This window comes from Orycteropus afer, unplaced genomic scaffold (assembly GCF_000298275.1).
Source record: "Orycteropus afer afer isolate SDZICR_OR568_19922 unplaced genomic scaffold, OryAfe1.0 scaffold00010, whole genome shotgun sequence".
NCBI lineage: Eukaryota > Metazoa > Chordata > Mammalia > Tubulidentata > Orycteropodidae > Orycteropus > Orycteropus afer.
In genome coordinates, this window is record NW_006921597.1 from 7,339,817 (window position 1) to 7,356,223 (window position 16,407).

General features: G+C 39.3%; 1 protein-coding gene across 1 annotated transcript in view; it reads right to left on the reverse strand.

Moving 5' to 3' along the window:
- MAN1A2 (mannosidase alpha class 1A member 2) overlaps positions 1-16,407 on the reverse strand; it is a 448,144-nt gene that overhangs the window by 333,759 nt on the left and 97,978 nt on the right. The window contains exons 2-3 of the mRNA XM_007948607.2: positions 5,441-5,696; positions 659-755 (exon numbers count right to left, since the gene is read on the reverse strand). Coding sequence (XP_007946798.1) covers positions 659-755; positions 5,441-5,696 — 353 coding nt within the window. The remainder of the gene's footprint in view (positions 1-658; positions 756-5,440; positions 5,697-16,407) is intronic.

Genomic DNA, 16,407 nt, shown 5'->3' on the forward strand with positions numbered 1-16,407 from the left:
ACTCCTTGGAGAGAACAATCATGGGAGAAAGAAGGGCTGTTTATGCACAGGGAGACAGCTCAGGGGCAGGAGTGCATGGAGGGATGGACAGAGGGAAGAGGTTAACTATCGGGAGGAAGTGGGAGGGGAGCTGTTGCATTGGGGTAAATTGTAGTCAATGTCATGAGACAACGTGTGTATGGACTGCTGTAATGGAAAGTGAATTTGCTCTGTAAACTTTCACCCAAATCACAATTTAAAAAAAAAAACTGACATTGTGTTGAAGAAAAAAAAAATTACAAATAGCTATCTACCTTCCCTGACATAGGAACAAAAAGTGTGGGGAAAAAAACTTTAACTCAATGGTGACAGCAAAAGAAACATGTTACTTTAAATTATGTTATTATTGCATGCCATCGAGTCATCTCCGACTCACAGTGACCCATCCTTGGGTTTCTGAGGTGGTATCTCTACGGAAGCAGATCGCCCAATCTTCCTTCTGAGGAGTGGCTGGTGGGTTTGAATCACCAACCATCTGGTAAGCAGTCAAGTGCCTTAGGCACAACGCCACCAGAGTTGCATAGAAATGTGAAAGTTTTAGAAACTAGTTTAAATATTTATATTATGTTTCTAAATGGAGGTAGAAAATGAGAAGGATAATTAGAAAAAGAAAACTTACCAAATATGTTAGTGGAGTGTCCTTTCTTTGCAATAGGCCTGAGTTCATTATGTCCCCATCCATACATCCTGTAGTTATCCCAGGCATGTTTCATCATCTGAGGAAAGAAAAATCATAGTTCATCAATTTAGATTATTAAACAACTGATATTTTTAAATTCAGATGACTTAGGATTCTATAACTATACATCCCTATCACTTCTCCTATATCCATATGTTGTTGTTGTTGTTGTTGTTGTTGTTGTTATGTGCTGTCGAGTGGAACCTTACTCGTAGCAACCCCTCCTTGGGTTTCCGAGGCAGTATCACTACGGAAACAGATTGCCCAACCTTCCTTCCAAGAAGTGGCTGGTGGGTTTGAACCACCAGCCTCCTAGTTAGTAGGCACCTGACTCAAGCCATGGCATTTTCAATAGCTTCATACACATGTGAGAGCTGGACAATGATAAAGAAGATGGCAGAAGAATCAATGCATTTGAAGTGTGGTGTTGGCAAAGAATACTGAATGTACCACGGACTACTGGAAGAACAATTAAGTCTGTTGTGGAGGAAGTACTGCCAGAATGCTCCTTAGAAGCAAGAATGACCAGACTTCATCTCTTATACTTTGATCACACTGTCAGAAGAGACCAGTGCCTGGAGATGGATATCATGCTTGGTAAAGTAGGTCAGTAAAAAAAGAGAAAACTCTCAACAAGATGGACTGACACAGTGGCTGCAATGATGGGCTCATGCAAGGCAAAAATTGTGAGGATGGTGCAGGACCAGAGAGTATTTTGTTCTGTTGTACAGAGTCACTGTATATCGGAACAGACTCAAAAGCACCTAACAGCAACAACAACCTGAAGTATAAACATCATCCTTCTGCCTTCATTACAATCCTGAGAATTTCCGTGTTCTCTCATTCTCTCTGGTGAAAGATCCCCTGTTCTCAAAATCCCGTCTTATTTTTGGTATACTCCTTTATTATGCTGAAACACATTTTCTAGTAGCAATCTGAGAAAACTCAATACTAAGACGCTAAATGATTTGATTCATAATTTGGTTTAAAGTATAATTCTAAGGCTTTACTCTACTGTCTTTCAGTTTCCAACATTATTGTTGAAAAATCTGATCTGCCATTGTATTATTCCCAATACCAATCTTTTGGATGGAACCATTTATTTTCTCCGTAAACTTTTAAGATCTATTCTTTATGCCTTTCTGCTTTTCTATTTTTTATTCACTGTGTTGAAGAACTGGCAGGTAATTTCAATCTGAAAGTTCATGTCCTTTAGTTCTAGTCAATTTTCTTTACTTCTTTGACTTTTTTCTATTTTCATTGTTCTCTTTCTAGAACACCTAAGTATTTGTCATTTGTTAAGATGATCTGGCTTGATCTTATTTCTCCTGTTTCTTCAGTCTTTTTGTTCTACTGAGAAATATGCTAAATTTTATATTCCAACTTTTCTATTAAATTTTAATTTTGTATTTTTAATTTCTAAGATACTGCCTCGGAAACCCAAGGAGGGGTCGCTATGAGTCGGGGCCGACTCGAAGGCACATAACAACAACAACAACAACAAGAGCTCTTTATGATTGTCCATATTTCCTTTTAAAGGAACATTTCTAATGTCCTCGTTTCATAAATTTAATATATTTTTTGTCACTCCAAGAAGGTTATTACTTATTTGATATTTCTTTCTCTTTCTTGTATTTTTTTCTGCATCCTCTGAATTCCTTTCTTCCATCTATTTCGTCCTCATGTGAGAAACCTCCTTAAATGTCTGGTGATTTTTGGCTTGTTCATCAAATTTAAGAGTGAAACCACCCAAATACACTGCCACAGAGTTCATTCCAAATATTGTGACCCCAAAGGACAGAGTAGAAATGCTCCATAGGGTTTCTAAGGCTGTATATCTTTATGGAAGCAGACTGCTACATCCTTCTCCCATGAAGTGCCTAGTGGGTTTACACTGTCAACCTTTTGGTTAGCAGGCAAATACATTAACCACTGCACAACCACAGCTCCTTATTTAAGACTGAAGCACTTAATAAAGATAATCAAAGGCTGTCAGTGAATGGGGAAGACTTACTGACTGGGTCTCATCTAAAGGTGATCAGGTGAAACCCAAGTGCCTTACTTAGTGCCAATGTAATAGAAAAATACTACAAGTGGGTAAAAATAAAAATTTATTTTAGATTCTGTTTCTAAATGGAGAAGAAAATAAGAAGAATAATATTTTTTTAAATAGAAATTTATTTTCTCTTTGTTCAGGAGGCTGAAAGTCTGAATTCAGGGTGCTTGTTTTAGGGGAAGGCTCTCTCTCCCCATTCTGGGAGAAAATTCTGGTCTCATCTTCTCCAGTGCTCTTCTCAGCATTCCTTGGAGAACTCCACATGGCATTCATCTATTACTTCTCTGTCTAATCTGCTCTTTTTATATCTCAAAAGTCTTTAAACTTAAGACACATCCTATGAATGGACTCATTAACAGAACAAAGAAAACTACTCCCAAATGAAATCACATCCACAGGGTATAGGAGTTGGAATTCCAACACACATTTTTGGAGGACACAATTCAATCCACAATACCCAGGGTATTTCTTTGTGAACAGTGCAGGTCTTCCTTCCTCTTGGGTCAGTCTCCCCAGAAATATGTGCTCCATTCTCCTACCTACTGAATATACACCTGGCTAACAGAACTCTGAAGAACTGAACAGGAGGAAGTGGCCTCACTATTCAAAAAAACAAGAGTTCATTTAATTTCCTCCATACTGACCACTCTCTTCATTTTTTTTAGAATGACCTCTGCCATTCCTGGTGTTCCCAAAATCCGTATCTTCTCTGATTCATCTTCTCTAGAAGGTAAACCTTTAGCCTTCTGTTGAGGCAGGGAGAACAGTCACTACAATGCTTGTGCTAGGATTGAGGTTCAGAGCTCCTTATACAAACTTTCCATCTCAATCATACACTGTTGCCTTCAGATGTAAATGGTGTCTCCAATTCTTGAAACTTCTTGGTATTTTGCAATTCAAATCAGCTTGCTTCTACTTAGCTTCTCTAACTTCTTCTGCAGGTTTAGGTTTCAACTTTTGTTCTGCTTGCTAAATCGTAAGCATATTTTAACAGTCTTTACAGAGGTTCTTAATACTTTTTATGCTGATATACAAAACAGTGATAACATGGTACACAGTTAAGGATTAATTCAGCAGATCTGGATTGCCCAAACCCCAAACTCTGCACATTTCAAAGAAAAGTTTGGTCCTTGCCAAATTTTGGGGAGATAACTTCTAAGTGCTAGAATATCTTGCCTGTTAAGAGTGTCTTGGTTAACCTGCAGCTTTGGTCCGCACCAGATAGTTCATACTATCAATGTGATTTATAGTGGGAGTCTTGGGTCATGCAGTATCAGCTTAACCTTTTAAGGGCTGGACAAATAAGGCTGGTCATGTGGATAGTCAGCTATACATATGTGACCAACCCCTCCCCTTCCTCACAAAAAACATCCTGGACATCAAGGCTTAGGTGAACCTGGTTAACAATACATTGTGCAAGTTATACATTATTGCTGAGAGAATTAAGCACTGTCTTTACGATTCCACTAGAAAAGGACAACTGACAACTAGCACCTGGTCTCTCATGTGCCTTAGCCAACCTGTATAGAAAACAAAGAATCCAGAGGTAAGATAAAATCATAGTATAGCTGTGCTTTGACTCCATCAAGGTCAAGGCCTTAGAGTAATTCATAAAGCCAGGGTTAAATTATCTGTTAACCTTCCATATCCATTACTAGAATATATCCAAATAGCTGTTTGACTGTTTGAACTAAATTTATTTTCCTACTCTATAAGAAGGAGCTCTGGTGGCGTAGTGCCTACACATTTGACTGCTAACCAGAAGGCTGGCGGTTCAAACACACCAGCCACTCCTCGGAAGGAAGGTTGGACAATCTACTTCCGTAGTGATACTGCCTCAGAAACCCAAGGGGGGGAGTCGCTATAAGTAGGGTCCAACTCAATGGCACGTAACAATAACAACAGCAACTCTATAAGAATTCTTTTGAAATTCTGTTGATGCTATTACACTCTGACCAAATCTTTACTTTATAGATAGTACAATTGCAAACTCCAGCCAGCTCTTACCGAAATACTTAAAAATTCTGAATTAGCATGATTTCCAATTAGTAAAGTGTAACTGATATATTTACATAAGATTTCCCCCTCTGGTATTCTCTTTACTTCTAAGCAATTCCTAGAATAACAAATTGAATGACTTCTGAAGCTAAATCATTTTAAAGAATTTTCAGATCAAATCTTCCCCATTGTTCAATCCACTGAGGCTCACTGTAAAGAATATGATCTGAATCTGCATTATGGTTGAGGGTTTATCATAACATGTTCATTAAAAGATGGCAGATATAATGCTAGCTCTTCAGAAATACGTTTATGTGAATATTTGCAAAACATCTAGCAGTTTCTGTAACTGAACTCTTAAGAAATTTCTTATTCTATAATAAATTACATAGAGATCTCTCTTCTACTACTGATAAAATGCTGACTGTCAAGATTTCTGAACACAGGATGAGTATACTAACAATTTTATATCAATTTTTTTAGTGTACAATTATGTTATAGTCAGCAATAAGAAAAACACAGCGTTCTAGTACTACCACCAACATGAAAATGAACTACAACTATGAGCCAGGAGTAAGATCCAAGTAGTATAAAGCCAAAAATGGGGTGTGTGTATGTGTTAAATATAAATTCATACCCATTCCATATCACAAAGTTTAGCCTATTACCTCTTTAATTTTTTCCCTTTTCTTTCTTACGTCATTATCTTCTGGGTCTCCACCATTTATTCCTACAAGGTTGGGTATAGGGACAGGTGGTAGTGGCTTGTTCTCTTTTGTCTTCATTTCCTGGACTACCTTATTTTTCTCTGTCTGAATTTCTGCTCGGATTTCTTCTCTTGATTTCTTTAATTTTTCTTTTGCTTCCTCCAGGGCTTTCTCATGATCAGCTCGTATTTTATTTCTCAGGCGTTCTTCTTCTTCCCTGGGCAAGAGGAGATAAAATGACTGGTAAGAGTGAACATTCTTAAGAACATCAACCTTTAAGCATAATACTTAAGAGTTCTCCACCAAACCACAATGGTTATTTTCAGTGATATCACTAGGGTTGGCGTCATTTAGTAATGTATATTATCATTTTTAATCATAGGATAATGTGATACAGTTGTAAACTGCTTAAATGTAGTATTTCTTAGATTATATGAATACTAACAACAAAACTGTTTTGTAAAATCTTTCTATGAAATTGCTACATTATTAGTAACTGAGCAGAAGCTTTTTTAAAAAAACTTTTCTCCTTCTTCTTTTCATTTAATTACTACTTCATTCCCCAAAAAATTATTTATATAGATTCACAAATACTAATTACCACAATACTATAGTCAAACACCAGAAAATCTGACAAAATCAGCAACTATAAAAACAATGGCACCAACACACACACAGCAGTGCATGCTTGTAATACATGTAGATAAAACCATGTGATTCCAAACATCATTGTAACTGAGTAATAAATGACAGCTCTGATTAGAGCACATTAAAAAATTTTAAAAATTAAAAAAAGCTCACTGCCATTGAGTTGATTCCAACTCGCAGCAATCCCTACTGGCTTTCCGAGGCTATAAATCTTTACAGAAGTATATCACTGCATCTTACTTCCAGGGAGCAGCTGACTTTCTAGTTAGTAGCTAAATGCTTTATCCATTATATCACCAGAGCTCCTTTAGAACATTAGAAACACAATGGAAGTTTCAAAAAGTAAATTAGCATACAGTTCTAGCCTTGTAATAGACTGATACAAGTAAGCTGGGCTTAGGGGAAAAAAATGTTGTTTACATAACTAACTACAGCGATATTTTTATAAAAATAAATTTCTGCTGAGAACACTGCTCAAAAATTTTATAAACAGTCGTTCTGGTGTGACCCCCTCTGACAGTGTCATCAGATGTGGTAGTATACCCCATACCCTCTTAGTGACCATATTGGTTAGTTTCTACTCCTGGCAGTAAAAGGTAACAATGATCAATGACAGAGACTCAAATATGCCCAAAAAACAGATAAATATATCTTGTTAAAAGATAGAAAATGAAACACAGATGCTAAAGAACATACACAATGGGAGGAATAGAAACTAGCAATAAAGTTACAATTTCAGGGCTGATTAAAGAGAGAGAACACAAGTAATTTATCAGTGAGAACATAAAAAAAGAGACCAATGAAAATCTAGATGGAGCAGTGAAAAAATAAAATACATAAGTATAGTTGTTATTGTTATGTGCCATCGAGTAGAACCGGACTCATCGCGACCCCTCCTCCTTGGGTTTCCGAGGCAGTGTCACTACAGAAGTAGATTGCCTTCCAAGGAGTAGCTGGTGGATTTGAACCGCCAGCCTTCTGGTTAGCAGTCAAGTGTTAAAAGAAACCAAAAACCCAAACCCTTGCCCCCAATTTTCACTCATAACTACTGTGATAGTTATGATTATGTGTCAACTTGGCTGGGCCTGGGTTTGAGCGGCTGGACAGCTGACTGAAGTTCTTCCCCATGTTGTTGTTGTTGTTGTTGTTGTTGTTATGTGCCATCAAGTCGGACCTGACTCATAGCAACCCCTCCTTGGGTTTCCAAGGTGGTATTACTAAGGAAGTAGATTGCCCAACGATGAGAATGGTAATCAACTCCATAGTGGAATCTGCTGTGAGGAGTTGAGTCACTGCCTTAGGGATGCAGTTTGCTTCCAGTATATAAGGAGAAGTTTTGAGAAAGGTCTTTTGAGTGTTTTGGCATGCTTGGACCCTGCAATGTAGCCAAGTCTTCATTCAGCAGCCTGCCATGTTGCCTGCCAATCTTGGGACTGTTTCTGGACTTGAACAAGTGGCCTGCCATGTTGCTAATAATCTTGGGACTGTACCATTTTACTTGTTGAAGCTGGGTTTGTCAGCCTCAGTAGCCAGTAGTAGCTGCCTGAGTTAAGAGAAGCCTCCACCAGCTTTACCGGGCTGGGAGCAAGAGGCAAAGCTGAAGCCCAAGGTCAAGGGGCCTTCTTCACCCATTGCCTGGAGTGGCATTCTGAACTTGGACCTCTAGCCTCCTAAACTGTAAGAGAATAAATCCCTGTTTGTTGAAACTATCCACTTGTGGTATGACTATTAGAGAGGCACTAGAAAACCAGAATATGGACCTTATGGGACAGAGTACAACTGCCACATAGAGTTTCCAAGGTTATGGTGGTAGTATCTATTTTACAGCATATTATTAAAAATAAATAATTTTGGTTAATCTTTGTGGAAACAGATTGCCACATCCTTCTCACAAGGAGTGGCTGGTAGTTCTGAACTGCCAAAGGTTAAGCTAAACACTTAACCACTGTGCCACCAGGGCTCCTGAAGTATCAGAGAGGGGACAAAAATATTAACATAGGGCCAAGAAAAGAGATAAAGGTAAAAAGATAAGAGGATGGAAAGTGTTTCATTTGTTAAATAGTACATCACATGCTTCTAAAACTTGTTCCAATTTAGCAGGTCTGTACATGACCCACAACTCTGTATTTTTAAGAACTCCCCACAGGATTCTAGCATATATAACAGATTTGGAAAGTACTGCTGTTGTAGGCACCTATGGGGTTTCTGCTCAGCCCTACTTTTCTGAGAGCTCATCTTCTCCCCACCTGTATGCCAGACCATAGGAGTAAATAATATAGGCGTGGTAGTTACTGTCAGCCATTATTTCCCAAATCTGGTCAATAAGGACTACTTTAAAGGTAAGCACCTAACTAAAGAGTGACCCGAAAGAACTCTCCAAAAATTTATTTCAATTGTCCAAATGGGTGGATTTACCACATTGCTGGTGTGAATGTGAAATGGTACAGCCACTCTAGAAAACTGTTTGACAGTTCACTTTAAAAAAAAAAAAAAACTAAACACGCATCTGTCATAGAATCCAATGATCACACTCCTGAGCATTTATCCCAGAGAAATGATGACTTATGTTCACACAAAAACCTGTACACTAATGTTTACAGCAGCTTTATTCATGTTGTCGTTGTTGTTGTTACTTGCCGTCGAGTCGGCCCCGACTCATAGCGACCCCTCCTTGGGTTTCCGAGGCAGTACCACTACGGAAGTAGGATTGCCCAACCTTCCTTCCAAGGAGTGGCTGGTGTGTTTGAACCGCCAGCCTTCTGGTTAGCAGTCAAGTGCCTTAGGCACTATGCTACCAGAGCTCCTGCTTTATTCATAATACCCCAAAACTTGAAACAACCCAGATGTCCTTCAACAAGTAAATGATTAAATAAACTGTGGTATGTTCACACTGTGGAGTACTTGTTGCTGTTAGCTGCCATGGACTCTGACTCATGACGACCTTATATACAACAGAATAAAATGCTACCCAGTCCTGCATCATCCTCACAATTACCAGTATGTGTTAATCAATCATTACAGCTATTGTGCCAATCCATCTCAACATACTTTTAAAAAACCTGTTGCCATAAAGTTGATTCTGACTCAGAGACCCCATGAATTTTCAGAGTAGAGGTGAAAACATAAGGATTTCAGTGGTTTTGACCTTTCAGAAAGGAGCTACGGTGGTAGTGTCTAAATTTGACTGCTAACCAGAAGGTTGTTGGTTCAAATCCACCAGCCGCTCTGCAGAAAGAATATAGGGCAATCTACTTAAAAAGATTTATCACCTCAGAAACCCAATGGGGGTCACTATGAATCAGAATCGACTCAAAAGCAGTGAGCTTGATTTTTGTTTTTTGAGCTCTCAGGAGAAGATCATCAGGTTTTTCTTCTAAGATGCTTCTAAAATAAATGAACTATTTCTGCACACAAGTTAAATGAATCTCAGAGGTATTATTATGCTGAAAGAAACAGTCTCAAAAAGTTACATACTAAATGATTCCATTCATATGACATTCTCAAAAGGACAAAAATGTAATGATGATGAATACAGATCAGTGGTGGCCAGGGGTTGGTTGGGGTAGTGGGGAGCTAATGATAAGGGAACAGCACAAAGGAGTTTTTTGGATTGATGGAATTTTAATGTATCCCGATTATGGTGGTAGTATCTATTTTACAGCATATTATTAAAAATAAATAATTTTGGGAGAAAAAGAAAATTGGCCTGCTGGCAGTGAGAAGCCACTGATGAGCTAAACAGAAGAAAAAGGTTGATGGGTGCAGTGGGGCTACCACGTCATTCAGAAAAGTAGGAAGAATCCATGGAACCTACTGATGGGCTGAATGGGACAAGGAGCCGCCAAGATTGGCCCCTGGTTGCATCCAAGAAAAATTCCACAGCTAATCTGTGCAAGAAACTCGGGTAGATGGAGGCATCATCAGCACACAGCTGTAAACACAGTATCAGACAAATAAGGTAACCAAGGCAGACAGAGGCGAGTATCACCCAACAGCTTTTCACATCCTCCTTACCAAGAGAAAACACTTGTGCCTACACCTCCAGACAAAAGATCATACTCATTCAGTGTTCTATACTAATCAAGTATTTTTCAGCTGCCCCTGCAACTAGGGGTGGCCACAGAGCCACATTCTAACTAGAGACAAAAGGAAACTACTGGGAAATATTTTCCTTTAGAGTTTAGTAACTGGACAGTTCTATTTGAGAGCAGGGCCTTCTAGACCTCACTTATCAAGTACCTAAGAAGCTGGTTGCATAGTGGTTAAGTCATTAGGCTGCTAACCAAAGGTCAGTGGTTCTAGCCCAGTAGCCCACTCCATGGAAGAAAGATGAGGCAGTCACCTTCCATAAAGACTGACAGCCTTGGAAACCCAATGGGGGTCACTAAGAGGCAGAATCAACTCAATGGCAGTGCGTTTGGTTACTCAACCACCTATTTTGTCTTCAGATGTGCCTGTGATGCCTGAAGCTGTGGCAGCCATTTTGCAGCCAAGAGGCAACAGGCTTGGGATCAAATAGCCAACATGACTCAGGAAATTACAAGAGAAAGAGGGAAAGTGCCTGCTGATATCAATGAGTTACTGCCAGGGTCTTCAACTGCCTGTCCCCAGATTTCAGATTCTGTGTAGTAACTGTCATTGAGTATTCTGTCACTTTCAGCTAAAAAATTTTCCCAACTCATCTGCTCACCAAGCAAGCATGCACATAGTCAGGGAAGGCAGAGAACCGAGGACTGAACCCTGAGGAAGTACAACAGCTAAGGGAAGGATGGGTTCCTTCGAGGGCAGCTTCTATCCTGATGACAGGTAAGGGGCTCTCCATAGAGAACCAAGCTTTCCATTTCCAGCTCCAAGTACCATTTTATTTCTTGTTACTGATTAAACAGTGTGTGGAAGGCTGGGAAGGCATCACTGCGGAAAATATCTTCACCACCCAGCAAACTTCCACAAATGAACAAACAAACAAAACCCACTCCCACTGAATCAATTTCAACTCAGCAACCTTATAGGACAGAGTATGACTAATTGCCTCATAGTTTTTCCAAAGCTATAAATCTTTCACCCACAGAGCCACCAGTTTGAACTATCAACCTTTTAATTAGCAGCCAAGCACTTAATTACCTGTGCCATGAAACCACTTTTTTGCTGTGTGATATTAAGTATCTGATCTCTCAGAGCCTCCTTTTCTCATCTGTGAAGAGTCCCTGTCAACCTAGCAAGATTGTTCTGAAGACTGAATGAGATAACATAGGAGTCTAAGAATCCAGAAAAGTCCTCATCAAATCAGTTTCCTTCCTTCCTTCCTTCCCTTACAGCTTACCCTCCTTTTCCCACCCTAATCCTGCCCCCCCACCCCCACTCCAAACACATACATTGCCATTTAATGGTCTAGCTTAACATTACAGTATTCTGAGGAACCAGGACCTAGACACAGTGATTTCTTGTAACTTCTGGTCTTCTCTGAACTGGGTGACAAGAGCAGTTTCTAGACAACACCTACAAAGATCCAGAGGGCACCAAACCTGAAGATGAAACCTGCCTCTTGTTGAAATGGCAGACAGCTCCCCTACCCTGCTGGCTCCACTGCCAGCACTGGCCTCTGCCCATCTGTCTAGGACAGCACTCATGTTCACTGTACCTTTAATTTCTGAGGCAACTCCAGAGACCCTACTCCTGAACTCTTCATGTGACCTCCAAACTTGAAGCCTGCGAAATTTCCCAAACAGCAGCCCTCAATCCTGATTAAGCATTAGCCCTAGTCTTTGGGGAAGTGAATATAAGGAGAGGTTGTCTGTTCAAGGCCTTCTCAATATTTCTTTATGGGTGCATTGAAAACAGCTCAGTACAGGAGTCCTGGAAGCAGATGGACAAACTTCAAATTCCAGGAAGCCCCAGAATGTAAATCTACTCCAGTTCAGCTGCTTCTCTGTAGCCTCATCAGGACTATGCCCCGACGACATGGTCTCCTTCAGAGCAGGAATTGAGCAGGCCTCAGTATAAATCCTTCTTGAGGGCCTGAACAATGCACAAGAACAGAGAATAAAACTCTTGAATCAAAGCCTCCTCTGACAAACTGTTATTATTACGTGCCGTTGAGTCAGACCCGACTCATAGTGACCCCTCCTTGGGTTTCCGAGGCAGTATCACTATGGAAGTAGATTGCCCAACCTTCCTTCCAAGGAGTGGCTGATGGGTTTGAACTGCCAGCCTTCTGGTTAGCAGTCAAGTGCCTTAAGCACTATGCTACCAGAGCTCCCCCTCTGACAAATTAGCAGCTTTAAAAGAAGTTCTAGAAAAAAAATATGTATTTCAGAAGCTTTTACATCCTATGATTGCATTTTATATTAAAATAAAATACATGTGTGAACAAGAACTCAAAGATAACATGCAAAAACAAAAGCATTTGGAATAGGTAAAAAAAAAAAATGTAACATCTCTCCTAAGGTCCAAAATGGTGTATCTAACTGCCTACTTGGACAAATCGGCTGCAAAAACCCTCTTTGAAGTGTCAAGAAGCAAATGTCACTTTGAAGACTAAGGTACACCTGACCCAAGCCATAGTATTTTCAATTGCCTCATATGCATGTGACAGCTGGACAATGAATAAGGAAGACTGAAGAAGAGCTGATGCTCTTGAATTGTGGTTTTGGCGAAGAATACTGAAAATACCATGGGCTGCCAGAAAAACCAACAAATCTGTCTTCGAAGAAGGGCAGCCAGAATGCTGCTTGGAAGCAAGAATGTTCAGACTTTGTCTCACCTACTTTGGTCATATTGTCAGAGGGACCATTCTCTGGAGAAGGATATCGAAAAAAGAGGACCGTCCACGAGATGGATTGACATGCTGGCTGCATTGTGGGCCCAAGTATAGCAAGGATTATAAGGATGACGCACACCGGGCAATGTTTAGTTCTGGTGTACATACGGTCACTATGAGTTAAAGCCAACTCAACAGCACCTAACAACAACAAATTGATAGACTAATTTATTTCAAATGTCCCTTCTATGATTCTTTAATGCTGAATAGTCCTGACAGATTACAAAAGTTTTATATGGGAGTAAAACACCATTAACAAGCAGAAGTTAAGAATGATTTGCTATCAGATCTAATAGTTTCTAAGTTATTAATCAAATGTTCCTCACAGAAAATACATCATTTTAAAAAATATCCTTTAATAAGCTCCTACTTTAACATTTTATAGTTGCCACCTTTCAACTTAAAAACAGGACACAAAAATTATGTGAAATTCACAACAGAAAATGCTTTCTCGAACCAGATGGGGCCCAGCTACCACTGTCAACCTCTTGGAGGTAGGAGATCCTGGACAGTGGGAGAACAAGGTAGAACAAACCTCAAAAATCATTTAAAAAAAAAAAAAAGGGAGGAGGGGGGACCAAGTTTGCTGGTCTGATAGAGCCTGGTGGAACTCCTAACACTCTGGCTCTGAGCTGCCTTTCAGGTCTGGAATTAAACCCACTCCTGTGGCTTCCAGCCAAACAAAAGACAGGCATATGAGCTGAACATTTATATTAGGTAGACACACTCCTTGGAGAGATCAATCATGGAAGAACAGAAGGGCTATGTATGCACAGGGAAACAGCCCCGGGGGTGGGGCAGGAGTGCATGGGAGGGAAGGAGACAGGGAAGATGTGGCTATGGGGAGGAAGTGGAAGGAGAGCTGTTGCATTGTGGGAAATTGCATTCAATATCATGAGGCAAAGAGTATGTGAACTACTGTATGGAAGATGAATTTGCTCTGTAAACTTTCACCCAAATCACAGTAAAAACTTTTAAAAAAAAAAAAAAAAAGCATTTCTAAAAAGAAAGAAAATGCCTTTTCAAAGATTGTTTTCTGGCCTCAAAAACGAAAAAACAAACAAAAAGTTACACTGAAAAAGATTAAATAGTTCCAATCTGGGATCCACAGAATAGTAAAAGTCCCAGATGGTAACAATGACAGTCCTTGAGATATTTTCAGTACTTCAAAAGCCCAATGAAAATATTACATTTACATAGGCTATATTCTACAAGGTAATTTAAAAATATCAGTGTCTATGTTTATATGGTTTGTTTGGTCAAAAACTTGAAAACTGTATGATCTAAGACAAGTTAAATTCTATACCCCAGCCTTTTCAATTATAAAATTTAAGTAATATCTACTGTGTAGAGTTGCTGAAAATCAAATGCCTAGACTTCTGAAGAGTGTCTATCATACACTTAAATGAGACAGTGACATCCTGGAGCAGGGGCCATATTAATTATCTTTAAGGCTCTAGCAACTAGCAATGGATGTTCACTAAATGATCAACATCAGCTCTCTTCCCAACCTTTTCAGAGTAAAAATATATTAACTTAGATTATCTGAATTAATCTTTAATTAACCTTTAATGCTTTTAGGACTGTCTGATAGTTGTGTACCTTTTATTTATTAAAATGGCAAAACAAAGTACTATACCTTCTTCCCTAAAAGATGAAATCCAGAGAACTGGTATGGCAGACAATCCCTACTCATACTAGGGGTCTGACCTCCTCGAATCAGTTGTCACAGAATCTATGCCAACTCATAACGACCCCATGTGTGTCAGAGTAAAACTGTACTTCATCAGATTTTCAACAGCTGAAGCAGATCAACAGGCCTCTTTCTTCCAAGGTACCTCTAGATAGACTCAAACTTCTAACCTTTTAGTTACCAGCTGAACATGTTAGCCATTTTTATCATCCAGAGACTACCAAATTCCCTTAACATTTTTGTTAGTTGCTGTCAAGTCAGGTCCAACACATGGTGACATTATGTATAACTGAACAAAGCACTTCCTGGTCCTTTGCCATCTTTATGATCTTTGGTATGTTTGAATCTATTGCAGCTAATATGTCAACCCATCTCATCAAGGGCTTCCCCTAGTTTTCACTGATCCTGTATTTTATCAACCATGAAGTCTTTTACTAGCAATTGGTCTCTGATGATGACTTGTCCAAAGTTAAGTGAGACAAAGTCTCATTATCCTCACTCTATTCTGCCAGTCTGTTCTATATTCTTGAACATGAATGTATATTAATTATTCTCTGACCACACCACAATTCGAATCCATCAATTTTCTTTCTTCTTTTTTCACTATCCAGCTTTCAAAAGTAGATAAGGTGACTGAAAAGACCATGGCTTGGGTCAGGTGAACCTTAGTCCTCAAAGTGATTATCTTTGATTCTGAACACTAAGAGGACTTCTGAAGATTTGTCTAATGCAGTATGTCATCTAATTTCCCGACTGCTGTTTCATGGACATTGATTATGGATCCAAGCAGAATGTAATCAATGACTTTAATTTTTTGTCCATTTATCATGATATTGTTTATCAGTCCAGTTGTGAAGATTTTCATTTTCTTCACTCTTTGAGCATAATCCATACTAATGTTGTTGTTGTTGTTATGTGCCGTCGAGTTGGCCCCGACTCATAGCAACCCCTCCTTGGGTTTCCGAGGCAGTATCACTACAGAAGTAGGATTGCCCAACCTTCCTTCCGAGGAGTGCCTGGTGGGTTTGAACCGCCAGCCTTCTGGTTAGCAGTCAAGTGCTTTAGCCACTATGCTACCAGAGCTCCTAATCCATACTAAAGCTGTAGTCTTTGATCTTCATTAATAAGTGCTTCAAGTTGTCTTCATTTTTAGCAGGTAAGGTTGTGTCATCTGCATATCAGAGGCTGTTCATAAATCTGCCTCCAATTTAACTGTGTTTCATCGGCTATCCAAATCCATTTGATTGGGTGGACCATAACAAATTACAGATAACATTACAAAAGAAAAGGAATTTCAGAACATTTAATGGTGCTCAAGCAGAATTGGTACATGGATCATGGAGGCAGTCATTCAAACAGAACAAGGGAATACTGCAAAGGTTTAAACTGGAAAAGGTATGTAGCAGGGCTATATCCTTTCACCTTATTTATTTAATCTGAATACAGAACAAATAATCCAACCTCCATTAACAGTCTTCATTTTCTGCCATACAATGAAAAACCCTATGCTCCAGCTTCTGATCATTCTCTAACCATATTCTGCAATTCCACACATTTCAGACCATATACATAACTCCTCTCCTCTGGAATGCCGTTTGTTATCCTCCTGCTCTAATAAATAGTTCTTTTTTCTTCAGGAGCCCTCTCATTTATCATTATATTTGTGCCCATTTCAAAGAAAAGTGATTCAACAGAATGCAGAAAATTACCAAACAATATCATTACTGCACACAAGTAAAATTTTGAAGATAATTCAAAAACAGTTGCAGC